This window comes from Kwoniella europaea, chromosome 1 (assembly GCF_036810445.1).
Source record: "Kwoniella europaea PYCC6329 chromosome 1, complete sequence".
Taxonomy (NCBI): domain Eukaryota; kingdom Fungi; phylum Basidiomycota; class Tremellomycetes; order Tremellales; family Cryptococcaceae; genus Kwoniella; species Kwoniella europaea.
This window is the reverse complement of record NC_089487.1, coordinates 15,559,919-15,582,038: the sequence shown is the minus strand read 5'-3', so window position 1 is coordinate 15,582,038 and position 22,120 is coordinate 15,559,919. Positions and strand designations below refer to the sequence as shown.

Genomic DNA, 22,120 nt, shown 5'->3' with positions numbered 1-22,120 from the left:
CTTCAAGAATCCGCGCCTCTGCAAGCTAAAAGCATAGGAACGAGTTGGAACGGAACTCTTCAGTGCAAAAAATAGGTGTTCTGCTTTAGCGAAATCATCAACCGACACCCGCCCTCCATAGACTTTATATATCAGTGAAAATCAGTGTTATTGAAGACAGGTCGATTCTCTTGTATACCATATATCATATATCATATATCATATATCATATATCATATATCATATATCATATATCATATATCATATATCATATATCATATGACATATAACATGCCCGTCGCTACCAGATTGAAAAAGACTTCCAACGAAATACCGACTTTGGTTTCTGTCGATCCAAGTCAGCCAGGTGAGACACAGGCGAATATCCATACCAGATGGCATCCTGAGATACCGTGAGTCTATCCCCAGCTCAGATATCCTCGAAGGATGATATGCTGATTGGGACGTCTTTGTTAGGTGTGTTGCGACGATCCCAGTCGGTCAAGCATTCCGTGTAGAATGTCTAGACTATTCCGGCTCGCAGGTTCACAACGACGATAATGCGGACGACATCATCCACCTAGATCATGATTCGGACCATCACTTATCTGGACCATTCGCCGTACCAGGTGCTCAACCTGGAGATGTATTAGAAATTGAAGTTTTGGACGTACAGCCTTTCCAGGATCATAATTGGGGTTATTGCATTACTGCTCCTGGACTGGGAAGTTTGGATGATGAGAGGAAAGGGAAGGAGACAAAGGTGACGAAAAGTATTTGGGATTTTTTCGGTGAGTATTCAGTCTCTTGAGAAGGATTATCCACCATTCAGATAATTTGTCAGAGATAGATCCGGAATGACTGATATCATCCTATCCTATAGGCAACGAAACATCCTCGAGACACGTCCCACACGTTTCCTTCCAGGGTCGTCCCCATGCTGGTGTATTGGGTACAGCTCCATCCCATGAGATACTCCAACAGTGGACGAAGAGAGAATCAGAGTTGGAGGTAGCCACATCAGGTGGAGCAGGGTGCAGTCTACCTAAACCCAGGGGTGCATATGTAGGACAAGATTTGCCGGACGAGTTGAGAGAGAGGATATACAGGGAGGGAGCGAGGACCAGTCCAGGTAGAGAACATGGTGGGAATATCGATATTGGCTTAGCGACCAGGGGATCAAAAGTGTATTTGGTATGTTACCCAACTCGTCTAAGATAAGTAGAACTTCCAAGCTGATATCGATATATCGTTGCTATAATGACAGCCCGTTTATATACCTGAAGCATCTTTGTCAGTCGGAGATACACATTTCTGTCAATCGGACGGTGAACCGACTACAGCAATCGAAATGGCAGGTATAGTAACTTTACGAGTCAACATAATACCCCAGGGAATCCATCAACTGCGCATGAAAAGTCCAATGTATAGGACAAGTCCATCCGAACCTATATATAGGGATAAATTGTGTTTCACGGGCTTGAGCGTCGATAAGGATGGTAATCAGACGAATCAAGATGGTTTGGTAAGTGATCTCCATCACGAAACACAGTATAGTATATACATATATCAATGATAGCTGATATGGAAATGGGACACAGCTGGCATATAGGAATGCGGCCTTCCAGGCGATGGAATATCTTGAATCATTTGGATATTCTCGTGAACAGGCTTATATACTCTTATCTGCCGCACCGATCGAATCGAGAGTAGTAGCCACTGCCAACAGACCAAATTTCGTAGTCTCCCTTGGTATACCTACAGAAATCTTCGATTTTGATATCTCACCGAGGATCAATGGAATAACAGATGAAGAGAAGAAAAAGACGATCAAGGGTCCTGCTTTACCTAGTATAAAGCTAAACGGGGAAATAACAAATGGTCATCTTCACTGAGCGACTTCGTTGCTAGGTTATCGGATTGAGTTAGATAGATATGTATATAGCATTTTTACATTTATGCATTCATGGATTGATGAGGTACATCGTGATCATGTTCATGTTTCTTGATGAACTATATGCCATATTGGTGATGCTATTTTACCCGAATAACTATATGCTAACCAATTCAACTTCGGGTGCCAGGCGAGCGAACTGACCATTCCGTGGACTGGTAGTTTAGCTACCGTTGTCCCGGAATAGACAGATACCTATAACAATGGAGTCAGTCAAGGGAATTTATCTTACTCTGCATCGGATGAAGAGAGACCTTACAATAGCGATATACGTATCGTCGCCTCCCAATGCTATATATTCCCCATCATATGAGAAAGCGATATGTCGAATAGCCGCACTGTGTATCATTGCTTGATTTCAGCATCCTGTCGAAGTAAGTTGAATGTTGACTCACGAGCAAACATCAAATGTCCTCTCACAGATCCAATCTCTCGTATCAAACATACTCAACAGAGCATCCTGACCCCCTACAGCCAGATATCTCCCCTGAGGATCAAAGGCCAAACCGAGTAAGCTCGCACTGTGACAGACAGCATGTCTGAACCGTTGAAGCTGTTTGGCCTTTTTCTTTTCTGTTGGTTTGGTAGGAGGAGGGGGAAGGGGAGGAGTTGGTTGTCGACTAGGTGCGACTGATGAAGCGTTGGGTGCATTCTCAGGTGGGTCCTGGGGCACTGTTTGACTGGTACTAGCTTCTGTCATTTCCACGTCCCCACTATCCTCTAAAGGTTTCTCGTCTTCGCTTGTTTTGACATCGCCCTCTTTCCCTTCCTCACCGTTCTGCAATGGTTTAGGTTCTTCTTCTTCTTTTGCCTCCCCTTCCGCTTCATTCATCTCCACATCATCTTCGGCGCCCTTTTCCCCCTCTCTGGTATTTTCCGACGATCCCTCACGACTCCCTTCTCTACTCTTCACGGCTTCAGCTGTTTCTTCCTCGGTAGATAATTTAGGTGTCGAAGGCGTAGTCGAAGGTCCACTTTCGATAATCCTAGGTTCAGGTACTTCTTCCACTTGTTGTTCCTCTTGAGCCTGGACTTGCAGTTGCGTGGGATAGATCCAAGCGTTTATCGACCCATCGTTCGACACTGCACATACTAGTTTTCCGGAATTGGTGAATCGTAGACTGTTGATCTATTGCAGGGAATCATACCAATTCAGCAAGATATTCTGAGCGACTAAGGGAAATGCTTACCTCCTCAGCTCCTATATCCATCAAAGCGCCTCCCAAAGCTATATCTTCCCTCCTTTCCCATTTTTCCACTCCGTCAATCGTATTCAGCCAATAGAAAAATACCTCGTCCCTGTTCCGCTGAGGGCAAACTACCGCAAAGTGTCGGCCGGAAGGATGGAAGGATATATGCAGTACGTCTCCTGGGATTTTGAACGTTGCTAGCGGGGATGACGGTGCTACGATCATCATGCAAAGTCAATATGTTGATCTGATCGCTGGGAGAAAAGAGTTTATTCCCTCACAAGTGATATCCCATACTGCTATTACACCACCAGCCGAAGATCCTTTATCTCCCGATACTAGTATATTCGGTTCGACAGGAGACCAAGCGATCGATCCTACGTGTCCATTATGTACTGTCGTCTTCGATGAGGAAGGTAAGGATGTTGACGCCCTCGCATCGATCTATCGAAAAAGTCAGAGGCGTCCTACCTGACTGGAAAGGGTATATTTATTGCTGGACACTCACATTCAACTTTGTATCCCAGAACAATATTTCCTTGAATTCACCTCCCGTAGCTATCCTCCTCCCGTCGCATGACCATGCTACACTTCGTACATGCTTGACGTTACCTCCTCGTACGTCGTGTGACCTGCTGAATGTCGGACGCTACGATATAGTGAGCAATCTAGCAGAGCGTGTGTTTGAGTTGGAGATGGTCAACAACTTACCTGTAGATCCCTTGCGGCCGGCTGAGCGATGGGGAAGAAATCCGGTCTGTAAGGCTGATCAGACTCGTTGACCATTTTGCCTAGTGGTGCTACGACGGATGATGATGATCTCGGCCAGATGAAAAGTAGATAGATATAAAGGAGTAAGGGGGTGATGAATGACGGATGATGTCAAATTGAAACTGGGATTGGCTCGGTTTACCCGGTTCACGTAAAAGTGTTCATCCTATCATCCCATCTCATCCCCAACACTATATTAAGCACACCTATCGCACCAGTCTGCATCTTTTCATCTGATATCAAAGACTGAACAGCAAGCAGATTACGGTCCCAGCAATAAACAAGACACAGGTATAGAAGCTCTTGGATTGCTTTGTGACTTAGCATCAGTATCCGAGGCGTACCATCTCGACGCAATGTCATTCCGTCCCCTCATCACCCTTCGTCCGCGGTCTTCAATCCCCATACCCATTCCCATACATACGCGATCCCTATCTACCTCTCTACCTCGATATCGACCTTCTTCTTCCTCTTCGTCATCTGGGATTGCAGCGACCGTATCTCAGACACTTGGTTCACTCCAAGATAGCGTAAATGACTTAGCTGAGAAGTTCAAGAAGGCCGTTCAGCAGAGTCACAGTGAGCAGTACGAGGGTGTGGAGGAGAGGGGTCTGAGGATGTTGATCTTTGGTAAACCAGGCAGTGGAAAGGTGAGCCATATGACCCAACTTCATATCCATCTCCTAAGGAAGGGCGGACGATGTAATTGACTGACTGCTCGGTCAAAGGGAACATTAAGTGCTCGGTTCGTCATTCACCTTCTCATATGATTTTGGGGATTCAAACTGATATAATTGATTTGTGGTATAGACTGGTCAAAGAGTATGACATAGCATTCGTATCTACCGGTGACGTTCTGAGAAAAGAAATAGCAGCAGGATCAGAAGTGGGTAAGAAAGCTGAAGCGGTCGTAGCTAGTGGTGGTGAGTCCATCTCTCTCCCTTCGTCTATGTTATATTCAGCTGACATCGTTCTGATCAGGGTTGGTATCGGATGAATTGATGTTGGAGATCGTCAAGACCGAGCTGGATCGATTACACGGTAGAGTGAGAATCCCATTGGCTTCAAACATCTTTGCTTGCTGATTCAAGTGAACCTGCCGTTACTAGAGCTGGATAGTAGACGGTTTCCCACGTACTTTACACCAAGGCGAACTGTTAGATTCAGTGTTGAATCAAGAGGTATGTCAATTCACATACTACTCATGTATTTGACAACGACTTACAACTTGTACAGAATCGACCACTAAACATGATCGTCCACCTCAACGTCCCAGATTCAGTCATCATGGCTCGTATATCAGGTAAATTCATCTCGTGATCTAGCACAGCACCATCCTCAGATTGACAAAATGACCATCATACACAGCTCGATGGGTCCATCTGCCCTCTGGAAGAGTATACAACACCACTTACTCTGCGCCCAAAGTACCTGGTAAAGACGACATAACAGGTGAACCCCTGTCAAAAAGACCTGATGATACACCTGTACGCGTCATTCTTCACACAACGATTTTGCTATGCGGATGTTGACTGACTGATCTAAATCATCAACTGGTATTGTATCAAAATAGGAAACTTTCTCAAAGAGGTTACAAGCCTATTACGAATCAACCGCACCATTGTTGGAGGTGAGTTTCGTCTCTACTAATTCATTCCCAGCTTAGTCTCTTCTAATACCCAAGGCTGACATTGTCGTCCTCATCGTAGTACTTCGCAAAGACATACCCTTCATCATTATTCTCGTTAAGTGGTTCATCTTCCGACGAGGTACTTATCGCTGCTGGCTTGAAGACTTCCGCTGTTCAAGGGAAGGATCAACCTGAAACTGACTTTAAAACATTTTCTTCTACCCTCGACCCCAACTCCTCTACGGATACGAATGTGAATGAAATCGAACATACGAAAACGATGGCTGCTCTCGATCAGTTATGGCCTCAATTAACCAATTTGATCGAACCTTTCAATTTGAGAAGAGCAAAGAAGACTTTAACTAAGGATGGAAGGGAATTGACTGAAGATGAAGTGAAAGAAATTAGGAAAGAAGCGGACGATTTGAAAGATCCAAATGAGATTGATGTGAATGGCAAGCGAAAAGCTCATGTAGAGTGAAGACTGAACATAATTTAAATGGTAAGAAAAAGTGAGAGTGGACAAACAACATAGTCATCTTGTAAATAGATCATAGGATATCGTGCAATGCCAATGCCATGTATATAGTCCAGTCATTGTAGATTCGATAATTGATATCAAGCTGAATCAATGCATAAAAGATTAAATTAACAATTGACTACTGTATTCCTCCTTCCTGGCCTGAAGTATTCAAGATACTTCATCCTTTGTTTCGTTTTTTCTGTTATTTGACTTGAGAAAAAATGTCCTATATGCAATATATGATGGGTTTCGATTTTTGGGTACTATACACACACTCTTTAATTGGATTAAATTGAATTGAACCTTTAATCCCTCTTATACACTCTTTTTGATATCTCGTATGCTTCAGACCTATGCGGAAAGCTTCGAGAAGAAATGGAAGAAATCGACGTTTGAAGCTTGCAGTGAGCATTCATAGATATAGTGTGAGCTGACCCAAGCAGACCAGATAGCTCGTTGGTACTACACCCAAAACCATCAGCATTTATTCTTCATCCTCATCCTTTAGGATTGATGATCAACTCACTTGTTCAGGTAATCGCTGCATCAAAGTATCCAATCCGACTTTATCGACCAAAGTCTTCGGTATGGCTCTGGAAAGGACATTCTTCCTGCTTGCGATGTTCTCATACAAGTCAGAAACCTCCAACTCATTTTGCAAGTCGTTGAGTGTCGAGGAGAGTTGATCTGAGATGACGGTTCGCGATTTGGTTCCCTTGTTTCGTAACCATTCTTTCGTTATGCAGGTATATTCCGCTGCGGCATTTTCGCAGATCTTAGATTGGATATCTCGGACATAACTTTGATCTATAGTGTCACAAACGGGTCACATGATCAGCAAACGATCTTCGAGTCACACAGGCAGATCTGGGCAGGATGAGATAGAAACAAATATACTCACAGAATGGCGAAGATTTTCCATCTTTGAAAACCATCAAATCCAAGTACTCTTCATCATTCAATCCCAATCCAGCGAGCACCTCAAGTGAAGACGAAGTGACACCTCCTTTGTTGGTCGAGGCATCCTTGAAGTGAACGACACCTTTCTTCTCCATGAACAATCTCGCTTGTTGAGTGAAGAACAAGTTGGCACCTTCGACAATGTATTTGAAGTGAGGTTTACCTTCAGCGTCGATAAGCTGGTTGACATTGGAAATGTTGACTGCTTCAGGTCGACCACCACATGGTACGAATAAATCGCATTTCACTCGGAAATGGAATTCGTTTCTGTACTGAGTTCCATCGGGGACGATCTCACCGGCTATGACAAAGAACTCGTCGATTAGCAAGTGCTCATGCAAATATTCGTAAATGGGTGAGAGATAGCTCACAAGGCAATTTCAAATCCTTGTCATCCACCAATACTCTATAACCATCAGGACCGAATTTCGAAGGATCAAATTCGCCGATCATCTTTCTACCCTTAGCCAACCTGATCAACTCCAGTCTGTCTAAACCAGCAGGGTCATAGATGATACCACTTCCATCGATGATTCCGACCGTCTTATCTTTCGAAAGTAAGATCTCGTTTGAACCCAGATCACCGTCTGGTCCACCAGTCTGGAGTTTCGTCACGTCCTTCTCGTTGAGTCCGTGAGCCTTGAGAACACCAAGGATGTATTGTCTCACAGACAAAGAGGTCATACCGTAGGTATCGTGAGGGATACCACCAAGTAATTCAGCAGATTTACCAGTGGTGAAAGATTTCCACCATGGAGCCTGTCTCGATCTGGCATGTTGGGCTGCCCAGTCCATCAGATCCGCAGTATTCTCATCAGGTCCAAAGAAAAGGATCTCAGGATCCTGTCTTCCACTAACATCCACGATCTTCCCTTTGATACCAGGTGTTTTACCGGGGATAAGCAAGTCGATGATTGAGTCGGCATACTTCTCGAAACATTGCTTGTAGTTTGCACTGACATCAGGTAAGATCGTTCCCTTTGCACCACCTTCGGGAATGTCCTTGTTCTTTAAGTTTTGAGTGGAAGATAGAGCATAGTTCTCATCGAACAACGTTCTAACATTGGAATTGTAGTTTTCTTTACTTCTTGATCGGATAATTCGGATACCACCTCTGGCAACATCTCTGAACCGAACGTGGAATCCTCGGAAATCCGATCCGACAACGAAGAACATGCCAAAGGGTTTCTTGGGGTATTCCACGTCAGGAAGGAAGTTGGGATCAAGTCGGAAGGAAAGAGCGACCTTGGTAGGTTGGTAAAAGTTGCACTTCAGAACGTGTTTGTTGAAAATGAGCAACGCTTCGAGAATTTGTACAGCGTGTTGGTTGGCAGCTGTCCTCCTGATCTTTTGGTACAATTGCTCGTCGGTAAGAGGTTGCTCCGTCTTGAGTCGTTGGAAAGAGAGGGTAGGAGTGAGTTGAGATGCTTCATCAGCAGCTGGGTAATGGACCATGGCAAAGTTGATGTAAAGCATTCGAACGAGATCAGGGTGGTTCTGGATAACCTCTTTGATACTATCTCTAGTGAAAGTCTCTTCTCTGAATCTAGTTTTGATCTTGTTCAACACCTCGGCGTGGTCAGGGTTAGATTCATCGAGAGCATTCTTCAACGCGAGATAGGCTGAACCAAGTCGGTTACAGAAGTGCTGAGCGAAGATCCAACCGACATAGGCGTATGTGGCTTCCTGGACGGCGTGAGGGCTGTCATCGTCATCGGCAACGGAGAAGAAGGGGTTATCGGGAAGACAGTAAAGTAAAGAGGCTTCTCGGACAACTTGGTGGATGGAGTGTTCGATGGGAGGAGCTCTGGTGTTGGGAACGGGGTTGAGGTACATTGAAATGATGGTCACACCGTTCGAGAATTGCTCAACGTATTTTCGAGCAGAGTAAAGCCCGTAGAAATGGTAAAGGTCACTGAGAGCAGAGAAGAATTTCCTTGTACCTCCCATCCTAAAGGCTCGGTCAGTGGATATTCTGAATATTTTGGATGTATGTACTCACTTGTAACCAATGACCAATCTTCTCTCTCTAGAATCTTCAACCTCGAACATCTCAATGACAGGTCCGTATCGTCTCTCCACTTCGTTCATGACATGTTGGTAGACCTCCAAGGTGTTCTCACTGGCCTTTTCGAGGAAAGCTGAATCTGAGACTGATCGAATTTCGGTGGTACCTTCAGCAGTCTTTACAGGTGCTGAAGTAGGGAAAGAACATCTGGAGACAAAGTAACATCTGAGTTGTTGGGAGATGGTCGAGGAGATAGCACCGGTCGATCGATAGGTTTCGAGTCGGTAAGCTTTCTCAGGTGAAGATTCGTCAAAGAAGAGAGAATCGATTCTGGTCAGGAGCACATGATACTATCAGTCTATGGCATCTGGATCTATAGAGTGAACGTCTAACTCACCTCTTCTCCACTGTACCACCGGGACCATCCGTAACGGTCACACCAGCTTTCGAAGTGTGGATGAAGACCGCTCCTTCTCTCCCCTTCTCTTGACCCTCAGGTGTGATCTTCTCAAGATCGATGACGAGTTTCTCGGGATCATGCTTGGTATAAGCTAATAATTTAGCAGAGAATAGAGCGAGAACGTGATCCGCGATCGTCTCTGGTTTTTCCCAAAGGAAGTAAGAGTTCTCAATACCTACAACCAAAACACACACAAACAATAAGTTGGTGTTGATCGAAATCACGTCAAATCACATAAGAATGAGTGCTTACCGAGATGGTTGTAGAACCAATCCACTTCGCCATGCACGAGTTCCTGGGGCATGAATCCGCTCTCGGCGAGAATACGAGATACGTTGGCTTGTTGGTCTGCCTTGGCTGGGAAAGGAGATGACTTGTAGCCGCTACATAGATCGTCGGTTCAGATTAGCGAGGTTCTCATACAGATCAGAGGTTGTCGCGACTCACATCGTGTCCTTTCTGATCCTGTTACCTCCTGATTCCGAGCTTGCTCTAGAGGATCTTCCCGAAGCAGCGCCGTTGATGAGGTTAGCTACTTGTTGAGGAAGTGGAGGCTGGAGCTGTACCATTGCATATCATCCAGTCAGCATATTTCGCTCCTAGCTATAAGTTTGCAGTACGGATGTAGATACTCACCGAGCCATTGGGCGTTCCTATTGGAGACGACATTATTGATTAATATACAATATTTGGTTGTTGTTGTTGGTTTGGTTTAAGCTATTATCATATCACAGAGTCAGTTTGGGATGATTTTTTATATATAATCGCCCAGATGTCGAAATGTGGATTGTAGCAGCGAAGTTGATTAAAGAGAATAAGAAGATGAGAAGCGAGATAAAGTCAGAAGTCAAATGACGCGAAGTAAGAAAGAGGATGAGTTATCATAAACGGCGGCAATGCCGTCCCTTACTGATTGCTTTTAGAAGGTGTCAAGCAATCATCCAAAAGAAGCGAAAAATGAGAAAGTATCACATGACGAACCTCGAAGAAGAAGCAGAGCTTACGCTTGGTAGTAAAGAAGCAAGAATTGAAGGTGAAGAGTGAGATTGATAGAGGGGTGTATGAATACACTACTGTAGTGTAGTGAGAAGTCGCGTAAAAGAAGTTGAATGGGGGAAAAACAAAGTTTGGTTTTGAATAAGTTGTGGAGATCTCAGCGGGTAGCTTCTACTATATATAGGTGAAATTGAGCAGAATGATAAGGTAGATGAATAGATATGCGGAGTATGTAATTAAACGATATGGGATGTGGAATGTGAGAATTGAGATAAGAGAATCGTTTATCTATGCGTACTGAGAACGAGTCGACTTTAGGAAAAAGGATGAAACACCACTAAACACTAGAATCCATCTGTTATGATCAACAAACGAAAAGATATCCAAAGGACCGCCTTGGTCTTTCACTCTCCGGGTCGTGAGATACCGAGTCGATATCGATGGGGATGAGAGATAAGAGACTGAGAGAAGATACAACAACACAACAAAGCAAAGCAAGCAAGGTAAAGGGGGCAGTCCTATCGGATAGGATAACAGGATAGAGGTCACGAGTGATAACAAAGATGAATGGGAGGCTGGTACATGACATCAAAGGATACTCTGACGGCACGTCACCTGGTATCTTCAATGACAACCGGTCCGATAACGATCAACAAGACACGACGATGGGGGAAGCGAACATTCCACGTAGACAAAGACATAACTGTAGACAGTGAGATTGTCACTCACCTAGGGGCTATATGAACGAGGCCATATGGCTTTGATTTTTTTCTTGGATGTATGAGTAGATGGAAAAGTGGGGAAAGACTTTGGTGCCCCCCTTGAGCTATATATATATATATATATGATATTCCATGCATGAGAGTTGACTGACTGCTCAAACAAGCCTTTTCTGATCTGTTCAAAAGATTTCGAACTTTTCAGAGCAAAAGGTCAAAGAAAATGACGAAATTCGAAATCATCGTTGTGTAGACGACAACTATGCATAGTTCCCCATACGGATGAACCCTGAGCTGATGGCTATGCTACAGTAAAACGTGAATACGCCTGGACAACGCAGATATTCGAAATTGCTCATCATCTCGTTTAGACATGCATGCATGGGCTCGCTCAGCGCTGTAAGATATCAATCAACCCCACAACATGAGGATTGTCGTATGTCGTAATATTTCGGATCTGTGATGATGATCAATTTCGAACGGGGCTTATTGATTTCGAATCCTCTTCGGTATTGTCGGGTCAAGCTTATTTTATTTCGAAGAGAGCCTACCTACCTCGCTTGGACTCATCGTGTCATGCTATAGAACGATGGAATGCGTATGTACTCTGTGCTGGACACACTCTAAGCGCCTTGGGGTACTCAGCAGGGATGGGATCATCTCCAAATCACATGACTGCTCAAGTCGATGCGTTGTCTAGAACCAAGATCCTTCGTTGGTATCCTTTACAGCGCTGCAACGCTGCCATTGCCAAGTACCCCTACTCGAATAACGGTCATGCGCTGAGGCGTCTTTCAACAGATGTGATCACAAGATGTTGCAATGTTGAATGCTTTGTTCTATGCGGGACTGCCGAAATATCATTTTGGTGCTGCTCTGAAATTGTGTTTTCGAATATCATCGGGATGTTGGTCCGGGTTACCGGAAAGTTTTGGAAGGAGGGAGGATTAGAAGCAAGGTATTCACACTTGCCTACGGTGCATCTCATCATGTCAGTATGCCCTCTGAGTCTAGACATGCTCGGTGCAGTCGTTCGAAGAGGTACACCGTCATCATGATCGACCATCGACATCGTTCACAATGGCGGACGAACGTGTCGAGGTGATGATGTTGAATGTTGAATGATGGAAACGTGGTGAGGACGATGTGGTTGTCGGGTATTGACCAAAAGCGGCAAAAGATCAAAATTCACCTCATCGTCTCCTCTATTTCAGCATTAATCTTAGTCAACTATCTCACAATTCATATCTCGTCTCTCAGAGCTCGTTAGACTTTCAGCTGGTTATATCACACATACATAAGGAATGCGTCAAATGGATGTTAAGTAGGATGGAATCGTTATCGTGGGATTAGTCAGTCAAGCCCTTCCAAATCTTCTCTTCTCATATGACATTTTTAAAACTCCTTTTCAGGCATTGAGGTCTGAAGCTGAACGTGTGTGTGGGGTTTTGCCTTTGTTCCGTGATCACAGCATACTCAAATACGTCCTACTAGGAGATTCAGCAACCGGCAAATCGTCGCTTTTGATCCGATTGACGGACGATAGGTTCGACCTGACTGAACCTACCCTAGGAGTCGAATTTGGAAGTAGGATAATATCAGTTGGTGAAGAGGGTAAGAGGGTCAAGGTGCAGTGTAAGTGGTTACTATCCGGACAAACTGTCCAAACTCACCCCGACGACAGTTGAAAAGCAGAAAATCATGGAATAAGAAGTGACGGGCTGATATGACATGACATGAGATAGGATGGAATGCTAATCCACGGGATTCCTGTGAAATTTATAGGTTGGGATACAGCTGGGACGGAATCCTTTCGATCAATAACGAGAAGCTACTTTAGGGGTGCTGCTGGTGCTCTACTAGTGTACGACGTCACTAGGAGGGCGTGTGAGTGAACTGACTGCTCACTCGTCATTCCTGGTTGAAATATCATGTTAATCATTACACTATCATTCTCTTTTTAGCGTTCGATCATGTAACATCATGGCTCGAAGATCTACGTAAATACGCTGATGAGAATGTATCCATCATACGTGAGTCAGTCTACTTATTCCAAACGATGCTTGAATGTGCTAATCTGATCGTGGATATAGTGGTAGCAAACAAGATAGATCTCTGTACATCCAAACCCTTACCAATCCCATCTATACAGTACGGACATCCCTTCCCTGCTCCCGATACCCCTCTGGATACCTCATCATCCCGATCACCTTCGCCTGCCCCTGCTCCCGATGTACCTCCTAGCACTACCCAATCGAAAGAACTCAAATCACGGCAGGTGAGCAGTATGGAAGGGGCGTTATTCGCCAAACAGCATGGATTACTATATGTTGAAACCTCAGCCAAGGAGGGATGGGGTGTGACTGATGCGTTTGAATGGACTGCGAGGGAGGTATTGGATAAGGTGAAGAAGGGGGATATGGAGAGGAAAAAGGTGAGTAAAGCGTATCTTGCCTGAACTAAATCGTTACTTTCCAATTTTGGTGGAGTTTCTATGCCTGTAATGTGAATCGGAACGCTGACAGTGAGATACCTTCACTCTTTAAATAGCCTGGAGGAGTGAAGTTGAATGAGACTCGACAGAATAAGGGAGGAAGATGTTGTTAGCGACATTGTAAAATGCGATCGTGAAGCAACCGAATGGTGGAATCAGTGATCAGGAATTAGGAATCAGGATTTGTAGTATCTAGCAATCAAGTATAATCGCATGAAAAGAGAAATGTATTTTCTCGTTGTATCTGTATCTATCTGCCTGGCATGTCGATGATGAACGACGATACCAAAATCTTCCTCTCAAGATCTAAACATCAGTCTTCGCCTACTTCCTCATATATACTTTGATACGAGCGAAGAGTTGGTTCCTCATCTGATAGTACTTGTGTTGATCTCATCTATCTGCAACAGCCATCTGCCATGTGTATGGATGGATGTTCTTGAAGGTAATTAATTGGTCTATCTCCGCATGTGCTTCTAGAACTGAGTGACATTCTGGGTTCAGGGTCCAATCGACTGCGTATCACATAGCGTCATACTAAGAAAAAATCTATTTCCTACTTCTATCTATAGCTTGTTACAGGTTGGTTGGCTGCGGTGATGAGACGTATTCGCAGTATGCATGCAAACAGAGAGATCATGAAACAAAGGTTCTAAAGTTGGTCATCTTGGTACACAATACGATGTCGATCGTACTCATAACTTGTTGTGGATAATACAAGTCGCTTCAAAGTAAAGAAAGGACAGGGTACTGTGATCTGCGCAGATCGAGGTGAGTCTCTTTTCAATTCTTCTTATCTTCCGGAATCGAAGGTCACTTGGAAGATCATCGAGAATCGCTCTGTCTACATGGATAGGATACGAAAAGACAGGACGAGGATTAGTTCTTGCTTTGCCTCTCAAATGCACCCCGCTCAGAGTTCTATATACATGATCACGATTTCCTAAACTCATACCGAGTTCAATTCCGATTTCGTATGGTTTTTTTTCTGTGGACTGCGACTGCGGAAGCTTCTATCGACAAGATTGCGGTTCCTCCATTTTTTTTGTTCCATTTTTGGAAGTCGGTCGCTTGACTGCGAGTTTGCTATGGAGTCTTGTGTTACTACGGGCAAAGCATGAAACGTGGATTGCTCAATGGACCTAGACTCGGTAGGAGCAGGACTGATTGTTTGTCTTTGAACAGGCTACGATATCACCCAGAATTAATAGTATTGAACGACTACGACTCAGCAAGCTGAGTCTCTCAGCTAGGATTAACGAACGAGTTCCTAGTAAAGCTATACAAAACAGCAAAGCGATATATAGCCTTTCCGTCTATCATTCCAACACAAGATCCTATATATACATACTATCATCAAGGTCACGACATACGGTACTGAATCATCAAAACCTTCATCAGCTTGCCCCATCCCAAACCAAATCAGCCCGCCTAGTCAAAAATGCCCTCTCCAACACCTAAACCGAAATTACATATCCCCCTAGCCGAAAAATCCTCACCATTCTTCTCCAAACCCTACAACCCCTCACAATTATCGCCCATCCCAGATAACTCGCCAGAAACCAAATCGAACCTACATTCTGAATCGCCACAGGATAGTTCCGAAGGTGGAGATGTAGATTGTCAGACACCCCTCTTACCTCCTAGTCCAGGTAATTTAGAGAATGGTGGTATGGGTAGTTATCCATTCCCATCTTATCAGTATGGTGGATTGACCAGGTTGAAGATCGCTTTGAGAAAAGGTTTACCAAGTAGTTTGATAAGAAGAGTGTTACTATTGATATTGGTTGTGGGATTGATGGTTTTGGGTTTACATCATTCTGACGTTAGAGTGAGTTGCCCACTCCTATCTTGCAGAATGTCATAAGCTGATTGAGGTTTTGGTATGATGATCAAATCAGCAAATGGCCCTTTCTTCTTCTTATTCCTCTTCGCGAATACCCAACTCTGACGATCTGTCGACAAACGACGATCTATCCAAACCTTACAAACCTAAAAGACCCTTTAAATACCCATTCAAGCTATCCACTCCGTCCGGAGTCAAACACAAGTCCATATATTCCAATGCTGCCTCCGAAGGTAAGAGGGAGATCGATATAGCTTCGGACCCTCTACCACTCACTGCGAGTCTAAGACAAAGGCTGGATGCATGGAGAGACGCTCCAGGTGGAAGAGGTGAGGTGGAAGGTGAAGTAGAACATGGTGGTTTCGTTCAATGGAATTTGGAAGTGAGTCATCACGAATCCTTTCCCCCGATCAGTGCTGATGCTGATTGTTTTTGGTTCGCAGCAATGCGATACGATCGATCAACAACACAATACTCACATGATCCAGCATTCCGCCAATATCTGGGCATCGGTCAACCGAACTTCCCTCCATGAGTATAGGATGGAATTGATAAATCATATGGAGGGAGTGTTGGAATCGGGTGAACATGAGAATTACGGTGAAGGTAGAGGTATAGTAATGGTTGCTGGAAATGCCGATACTTTACAAAGAGTTAAATGGAGTTTGGGTATGTTAAGGAGTTACGGTAGTGAATTACCTGTACAGATTGTGAGTGTGGTCATTCTAGACATGGACTATACTCTTCTCCCTCTGGTGGTTTAAGGGAACAAAAGCTGATGTCTAGTTGTTTTGTAACGCTGTAGTATCATTTCCCAAGTGAACGACCCAATGACGATGATCCTATCCGAGACGAGTTGAAGGAATTGGGTGCGGAATTGGTAGAAGCGTTAGGGCAAACCAGGGATGCAAAGAAGAATAAGTCTTATCATCTCAAAGCTCTCGCAGTGGTACAAAGTCCTTTCAGAGAAGTCTTGTACCTCGTAAGTACCTCAACGCCATTGTTTGTCGGAGCAGTAATTTACAAATCAACATTGTGTTTAGGACTCCGATTCGATACCCACACGTGATCCAGCGTACATGTTCGATGCGCCCAATTACCAGCGATTGGGTATATGGGCGACCCCAGATTATTGGAAGACTTCCGCGAATAATCCCATCTGGTCAATTATCGGTGTGAAGTGTAGGAACGAATGGGAGATGGAGACTGGTCAGATGTTTGTCGATAAAAAATTACATTTGGATGTCTTCTTATTGATCAAGTATATGTTGGAGAATCATGAGTTTGTGAGTGATCTGCCAATTTACATAGTCCAGACCATCTTCGTTGTTAGGACGCAAAATCTCTCTCCCAAGTATGTCACAGAGGGCATCAAACTAACCTTTGTCCTCCTCAATAGTGGTTCTACTTTTCTGACGGTGACAAGGATATATTCCGATGGGCTCTCTTGGCATTACGAAAGCGATGGGCCGTCCCCGGCCGATGGGTCGGAGCAGCCGCCTTACCATCCGGTACAGCTTCCGGTGATTTCTGCTCTCATACGATGCTTCAACATGATTCATGGGGTGAACCTCTCTTCGTACATTACAATCTCCTCAAACAGATCCCTTCAGGTGTAGGTCGAGGATTCTCATGGGGTAGGACTAAACAATTACCATTATTCAACACTTGGCCTGCCACACCCTCCACGGCGAGGTTGGACGAACCTTCACGTAAACCCGCCGACGACAATAAACCCGGATTGGGCGATGTCGATTGTGATATGCTTGCGGATGCTCAGGAAGATGGATCTGCGAGAGCACCCGCAAAGGAGATGATCATGCGCAGAGCGGCCAGAGAGAGAGGTGTTAAAGTCAAATATCATGGTGGATGGATATCTGCTTTGTGGTGAGTAATTTTGGGTCCTTTCAGTCCTTTCAGGCCATCGAGTATGACAAAGAACGGGACCTAACTTTTTCTCTCGTTCAATCCGCAGTATCGACCTGGAATACATCGATCCAAGACCTGAAGACCGTAAAGAAGCAGATGCCGAAAGAAAAGCGATCTTAGAAGCACAAAACCCGTCGTCGGAAGATACACCTAAATCAGAAGAAAATGAAGAAGAAGAGTTTGTCGGTGTGATTTATCCAGATTGGGAGCAGAGTCCTATAGAAGTGGTACAGTGGAAAGATGATGTTAATTTGGTGGATTTCGAGAGGAAGATATATGATCTCGGATTCAAACCTAGTGGACCTGGATTCTAAGGTTGAATCTAGGGATGATCATAACAATCATAGCAATATCGTAAATGATTAGCAAAAGAAGAAAGATGAAATACAACCAAATCCCCAAAAGGAAAGATTATAGAGCTGGCCTCGATTATCTTCCTACATAACCAATGTATCATTAGTATCACTTTTACACATATATACGATACTGCATGTTGTCTTTGTAACTTGATTGATTTCTTATAGATTGAATAGATGTATTTGATGAAAGATGAAAATGCATATACGAATGAATATCTAATGTTTGGACTTATCTTACTATATACCACCGATAGTGATGAGCTACATCGGTAATTCAGATGATCAGCAAAAGATAATCAACCTTGTGTGTACTAGACATAGACAAAAATGAAATATGGATGGACAAATCAACAACTCACCTTTTCAATTTGGAATTCATTGATGCCACCTGGTCCTCCTTCTCTTCCAAAACCAGATTGTTTGACACCTCCAAATGGAATACAAGCCTGGGCAATCACACCGGTATTGACACCTACCATACCGACTTCCAACCTCTCCGCTACCCTATTAGATCTCGCCAGATCGTTCGTGAAGAAGTATCCTGCTAGACCAACTTCCGAGGAATTCGCTCGATTGACCACATCATCTTCATCATCGAATTTGAAAAGTGGTGCCAAAGGTCCGAAAGTCTCTTCTGAAGCTACGTAACATTCTTTCGGTACATCCACTAAGACGGTAGGTTGGAAGAAACATGATTCTCCTTCTGCATTTTCACTCTTAATTCTTGATCCACCGACTAATACTTTAGCTCCTTTTGATACGGCATCTTGTACGTGTCGCTCGACTTTCTCTACTCCTCTGACATTAACCAATGGACCGATGAGAACCCCTTCATCCAGACCGTTTCCTACCTTTAGCTCTTTGACCTTCTCAGCGAGCAAAGAAGCGAATTCATTGTATATTTTGGAGTGGACGAAGATTCGGTTCTGCCCAAAAAGAAAAAAAAAAACAGACAACATGCCAATCAGATATTTTGACATTTACTGTTTAATGGGCACTCTAATACTCACGGCACAAACACATGTTTGACCCGCAGCTCGGAACTTGGAGGCGATCACACCTTTAACGGCAGTTTCGAGATCCGCATCGTCAAAAATGATAAAGCTAGATATAACGAACATAGTGTCAGCTAGAAGAGCTCGGTTGCGATATATTCATATACTGTATTCGATACTCACGCTGCATTACCACCTAATTCAAAAGATAGTTTCTTTAAAGTTGAGCTACTCTGCTTCATGAGTAATCTACCGACTGGGGTTGAACCCGTGAACGAGATCTTCGATACTTTGGGGCTACAATAGTATCAATACCTATTGTCAGCCCGATTCCTTGGCATTTTCTTGATTAACTCACTTTTCACATAATTCCAGACCCGCTGCAGCCTCCCTATCACCTTTATCCATAACTACCACATTGACTACTCCAGCGGGTATACCGATTCTCTCACACAGGACGGCCATAGCCAAAGCTGAAAGGGGAGTTTCGGCAGGTGCTTTGATGACTACTGTACATCCTGCTGCCAGGGCAGGAGCCATCTTTCGAGTGATCATGGCGTTGGGGAAGTTCCTACGACCCATGGATCTTTCATTAACGGGTTGTCATTCGAACTATAGGTGGGAAAATGTACATACCAAGGAGTGATCAGACCACATACTCCTATGGGCTGCTTGATCACGATATTTCTCGTACCAGGATATGGACTAGGGATAGTTTGACCATATGTCCTATACACGTCACCTAAATCAGTATATATCCCTCACAGTGATGATCTGTGGATTTGGACCCACCTCAACCCCTCAGCAGCATTCCATTGCATGAACGAAGCACCATATGCGATTTCTCCTTTAGCTTCCGCCAATGGTTTACCATTTTCCACGCAGAGGATCGTACCGAGATCTTGGGCATGTTCTTCCATCAACGCATGTAGTTTGAGTAAGTAAGCAGATCGCTGGTAAGCTGTCAAAGCTGACCATGAAGGTAAAGCAGCTTTGGCTGCATCCTATATCACGACAGACATCCAATCAGCAAAGATATATCCGTGAGAGAGAGGTGGATCCGAACATACAATGGCTTCTGCAACCTGTGTTCTAGGCATATGGGGCATATCAGCGAGCTTAGCTCCTGTAGCTGGGTTGGTCAAGGGGAAGGTAGCCCCGTCTGATGCCGATACCCATTGTCCGTTGATGTACCCTTGGGAACGGAACAAGTCTGAGTCGGACAGTAAAGCCTAAAGCAGGGCAACATTAGTGACTGCTGAAAGCTGAAGAGGAAGGCGAGCTTACAGTGAGGTCTTGGGTTTTGGACATTGTGGATATGGCAATAAGTGGATGTATGGTGACAATCTGGAGAAGGCGTAGATGTACTAGTATGAAATTGACTTTGAGTTGCTCCTACGAGTTGACAAGCAGGTGAATAGCTAGCTAGCTGGAGAGCCAGACAAACGAAATTTCAGAAATCCATTCCATTGAAGTTACCATTCTACCGAACTGCAAGCATACGTCAAGTTACCGGAATATCGGATACAAGTGATCCTTGACTCTCTTAACTTTGCCGACGCTTCTTCGACTGAGAACCGTTAGCCGAAGGTGAGGGTTTATTTGGTTCCGATTCACGTCTGGGCCGAAATCCGATGCTCGCGAGTAGTGTACCATTTGACTTGGAACAGAGGTGCTGTTCCCTGCTAGCCATTGACAGACCAAAGTAGCTGGAATACTTTCGATAGGTCTCTGGATACACCCACTGAACATACAAGTTTTCTAGAGTCCACCTCTTCTTTGGCATAGCGAGAATTACAACTAAGAAAATCGAGAAAGTACGAACAAAATGTCAACTCGTCAACACAACATCGCCGTCATCGCTGGAGATGGTGAGTATAGCTATCCCCTATCACTCTTCAGTCTTGCCTTGCTGAGGACCGATTACTCTAGGTATCGGTATCGAAGTTACTGCATCCACCTTGGAGGTTCTTCGAGCAGTACAAAAGAAAGTAGGGGGCTTTGAGCTGAAATTTGATGAACTCGATTACGGAAGTGAGTCAACAGCGACCCAAGATCTCATCCATCAGATTTGCTTGGGCATGATGAGACTGACATGCCTGTGATGATCCAGGTGCCCGATACAAAGCTCAAGGATCATATACCCCCGAAGGCTGGCTGGAACATCTACGAAAGTCTGATGCTATTTTCTTTGGTGCGGTTGGTGATCCAGATGTCCCGGATCATATCTCATTATGGGACTTGATCTTACCCATGAGACAAAAATTCCAACAATACGTCAATGTGAGACCTTCAGCCATCTTACCTGGTATTCCACCAAGGATCACTAATGCCCAACCGGGTGACCTGGACTGGGTGATTATTCGAGAAAACACTGAAGGTCAGTACTGTACACCCAGGACCATACCATCAAAGGGAATATACTGTAGCTGAATTGCAACAATGCATACTATCAGGCGAATATGCAGGTCAAGGTGGTCGAACTCACGCTGGTACAGAATGGGAAACAGCAACGGAAGTAGCTGTGTTCACTCGAAAAGGTGTAGAGAGAGTTATGAGATTCGCATTTGAGACCGCTCAAAAGAGACCACGAAAGTTATTGACAGTCGTCAGTAAGAGTAATGCTCAGGTAGGTTTTTGTTGTCGACAGAATACCTGATCTTGCGCTGATTTGATAATGAAAGAGATACGGTCTGGTCCTCTGGGATGAAGTTGCAGAGATTGTCTCTAAAGACTTCCCCGATGTCAAATGGGATAAAATGCTTGTACGTACTTTTCTTCATCTCGAATATGTGCTGCCGGCCTATGTTGATATCACACGTCATAGGTGGACGCAATGACCGTCCGAATGGTCACCAAGCCCAAAACACTCGATACTATCGTCACCACCAACCTTCACGGAGAGTAAGTTCGCTTGACTTTAGCTCTCTCACCAGCTGTGGTGTGACACAGCTAACACCTGCACGTATTATAGCATTCTATCAGACTTGGCAGCGGGGGTATCCGGATCAATCGGTATCGCCCATTCCTCATCTCTTGATCCTACTCGTAAATCACCATCACTCTTCGAGCCAGTCCACGGGGCTGCTTTCGACATCATGGGTAAGAACCTTGCCAACCCTATTGCAGCTATTATGTCTGCTGCCGAGATGCTGAGGTGGTTGGGTGAAGAAAACGCTGCTGAAATCATCGAAAAAGCCTGTAAGACCAGTATTGCAAAAGGTCAAACTACAGGTGATTTAGGGGGGAAATTGAAAACTGACGAGGTGACTGATGTAGTCATCAAACTCATAGAGGGTCAATAAGT

The 22,120-nt window shown here is 44.4% G+C and overlaps 8 protein-coding genes across 8 annotated transcripts; 5 read left to right on the top strand and 3 right to left on the bottom strand.

Annotated features, from left to right (window-relative positions):
• Positions 1–270: 270 nt before the first annotated feature.
• V865_005940 (uncharacterized protein) lies at positions 271–1,874 on the top strand (the record flags this gene model as incomplete). The annotated part of the gene is made up of 5 exons (XM_066229704.1): positions 271–392; positions 457–770; positions 863–1,173; positions 1,247–1,504; positions 1,581–1,874. 5 exons carry the CDS (start codon positions 271–273, stop codon positions 1,872–1,874), a joined length of 1,299 nt encoding a protein of 432 aa, XP_066085801.1.
• A 101-nt stretch (positions 1,875–1,975) lies between these two features.
• Positions 1,976–3,909, bottom strand: V865_005939 (uncharacterized protein; the record flags this gene model as incomplete). The annotated part of the gene is made up of 7 exons (XM_066229703.1): positions 1,976–2,128; positions 2,193–2,271; positions 2,329–3,062; positions 3,124–3,338; positions 3,405–3,567; positions 3,632–3,772; positions 3,835–3,909. The coding sequence occupies 7 exons, from the start codon at positions 3,907–3,909 to the stop codon at positions 1,976–1,978; spliced, it is 1,560 nt and encodes a 519-aa protein (XP_066085800.1).
• A 341-nt stretch (positions 3,910–4,250) lies between these two features.
• V865_005938 (uncharacterized protein) lies at positions 4,251–6,005 on the top strand (the record flags this gene model as incomplete). Its single annotated transcript, XM_066229702.1, has 9 exons — positions 4,251–4,544; positions 4,623–4,639; positions 4,705–4,817; positions 4,876–4,940; positions 5,004–5,075; positions 5,131–5,197; positions 5,263–5,381; positions 5,468–5,524; positions 5,604–6,005. 9 exons carry the CDS (start codon positions 4,251–4,253, stop codon positions 6,003–6,005), a joined length of 1,206 nt encoding a protein of 401 aa, XP_066085799.1.
• Positions 6,006–6,398: 393 nt separating this feature from the next.
• Positions 6,399–10,144, bottom strand: V865_005937 (uncharacterized protein; the record flags this gene model as incomplete). The annotated part of the gene is made up of 9 exons (XM_066229701.1): positions 6,399–6,509; positions 6,574–6,854; positions 6,949–7,308; positions 7,379–8,958; positions 9,010–9,345; positions 9,413–9,650; positions 9,728–9,858; positions 9,923–10,035; positions 10,112–10,144. The coding sequence occupies 9 exons, from the start codon at positions 10,142–10,144 to the stop codon at positions 6,399–6,401; spliced, it is 3,183 nt and encodes a 1,060-aa protein (XP_066085798.1).
• Positions 10,145–12,519: 2,375 nt separating this feature from the next.
• V865_005936 (uncharacterized protein) lies at positions 12,520–13,797 on the top strand (the record flags this gene model as incomplete). The annotated part of the gene is made up of 6 exons (XM_066229700.1): positions 12,520–12,542; positions 12,662–12,825; positions 12,976–13,077; positions 13,155–13,223; positions 13,284–13,624; positions 13,741–13,797. The coding sequence occupies 6 exons, from the start codon at positions 12,520–12,522 to the stop codon at positions 13,795–13,797; spliced, it is 756 nt and encodes a 251-aa protein (XP_066085797.1).
• Positions 13,798–15,125: 1,328 nt separating this feature from the next.
• On the top strand, positions 15,126–17,773 carry V865_005935 (uncharacterized protein; the record flags this gene model as incomplete). The annotated part of the gene is made up of 7 exons (XM_066229699.1): positions 15,126–15,515; positions 15,586–15,912; positions 15,974–16,240; positions 16,336–16,512; positions 16,574–16,816; positions 16,930–17,417; positions 17,506–17,773. The coding sequence occupies 7 exons, from the start codon at positions 15,126–15,128 to the stop codon at positions 17,771–17,773; spliced, it is 2,160 nt and encodes a 719-aa protein (XP_066085796.1).
• A 392-nt stretch (positions 17,774–18,165) lies between these two features.
• V865_005934 (uncharacterized protein) lies at positions 18,166–20,124 on the bottom strand (the record flags this gene model as incomplete). The annotated part of the gene is made up of 8 exons (XM_066229698.1): positions 18,166–18,744; positions 18,829–18,922; positions 18,997–19,110; positions 19,172–19,384; positions 19,450–19,542; positions 19,606–19,817; positions 19,884–20,045; positions 20,101–20,124. The coding sequence occupies 8 exons, from the start codon at positions 20,122–20,124 to the stop codon at positions 18,166–18,168; spliced, it is 1,491 nt and encodes a 496-aa protein (XP_066085795.1).
• A 517-nt stretch (positions 20,125–20,641) lies between these two features.
• On the top strand, positions 20,642–22,118 carry V865_005933 (tartrate dehydrogenase; the record flags this gene model as incomplete). Its single annotated transcript, XM_066229697.1, has 7 exons — positions 20,642–20,684; positions 20,746–20,847; positions 20,927–21,193; positions 21,270–21,442; positions 21,498–21,578; positions 21,641–21,717; positions 21,788–22,118. The coding sequence occupies 7 exons, from the start codon at positions 20,642–20,644 to the stop codon at positions 22,116–22,118; spliced, it is 1,074 nt and encodes a 357-aa protein (XP_066085794.1).
• Positions 22,119–22,120: the final 2 nt, after the last annotated feature.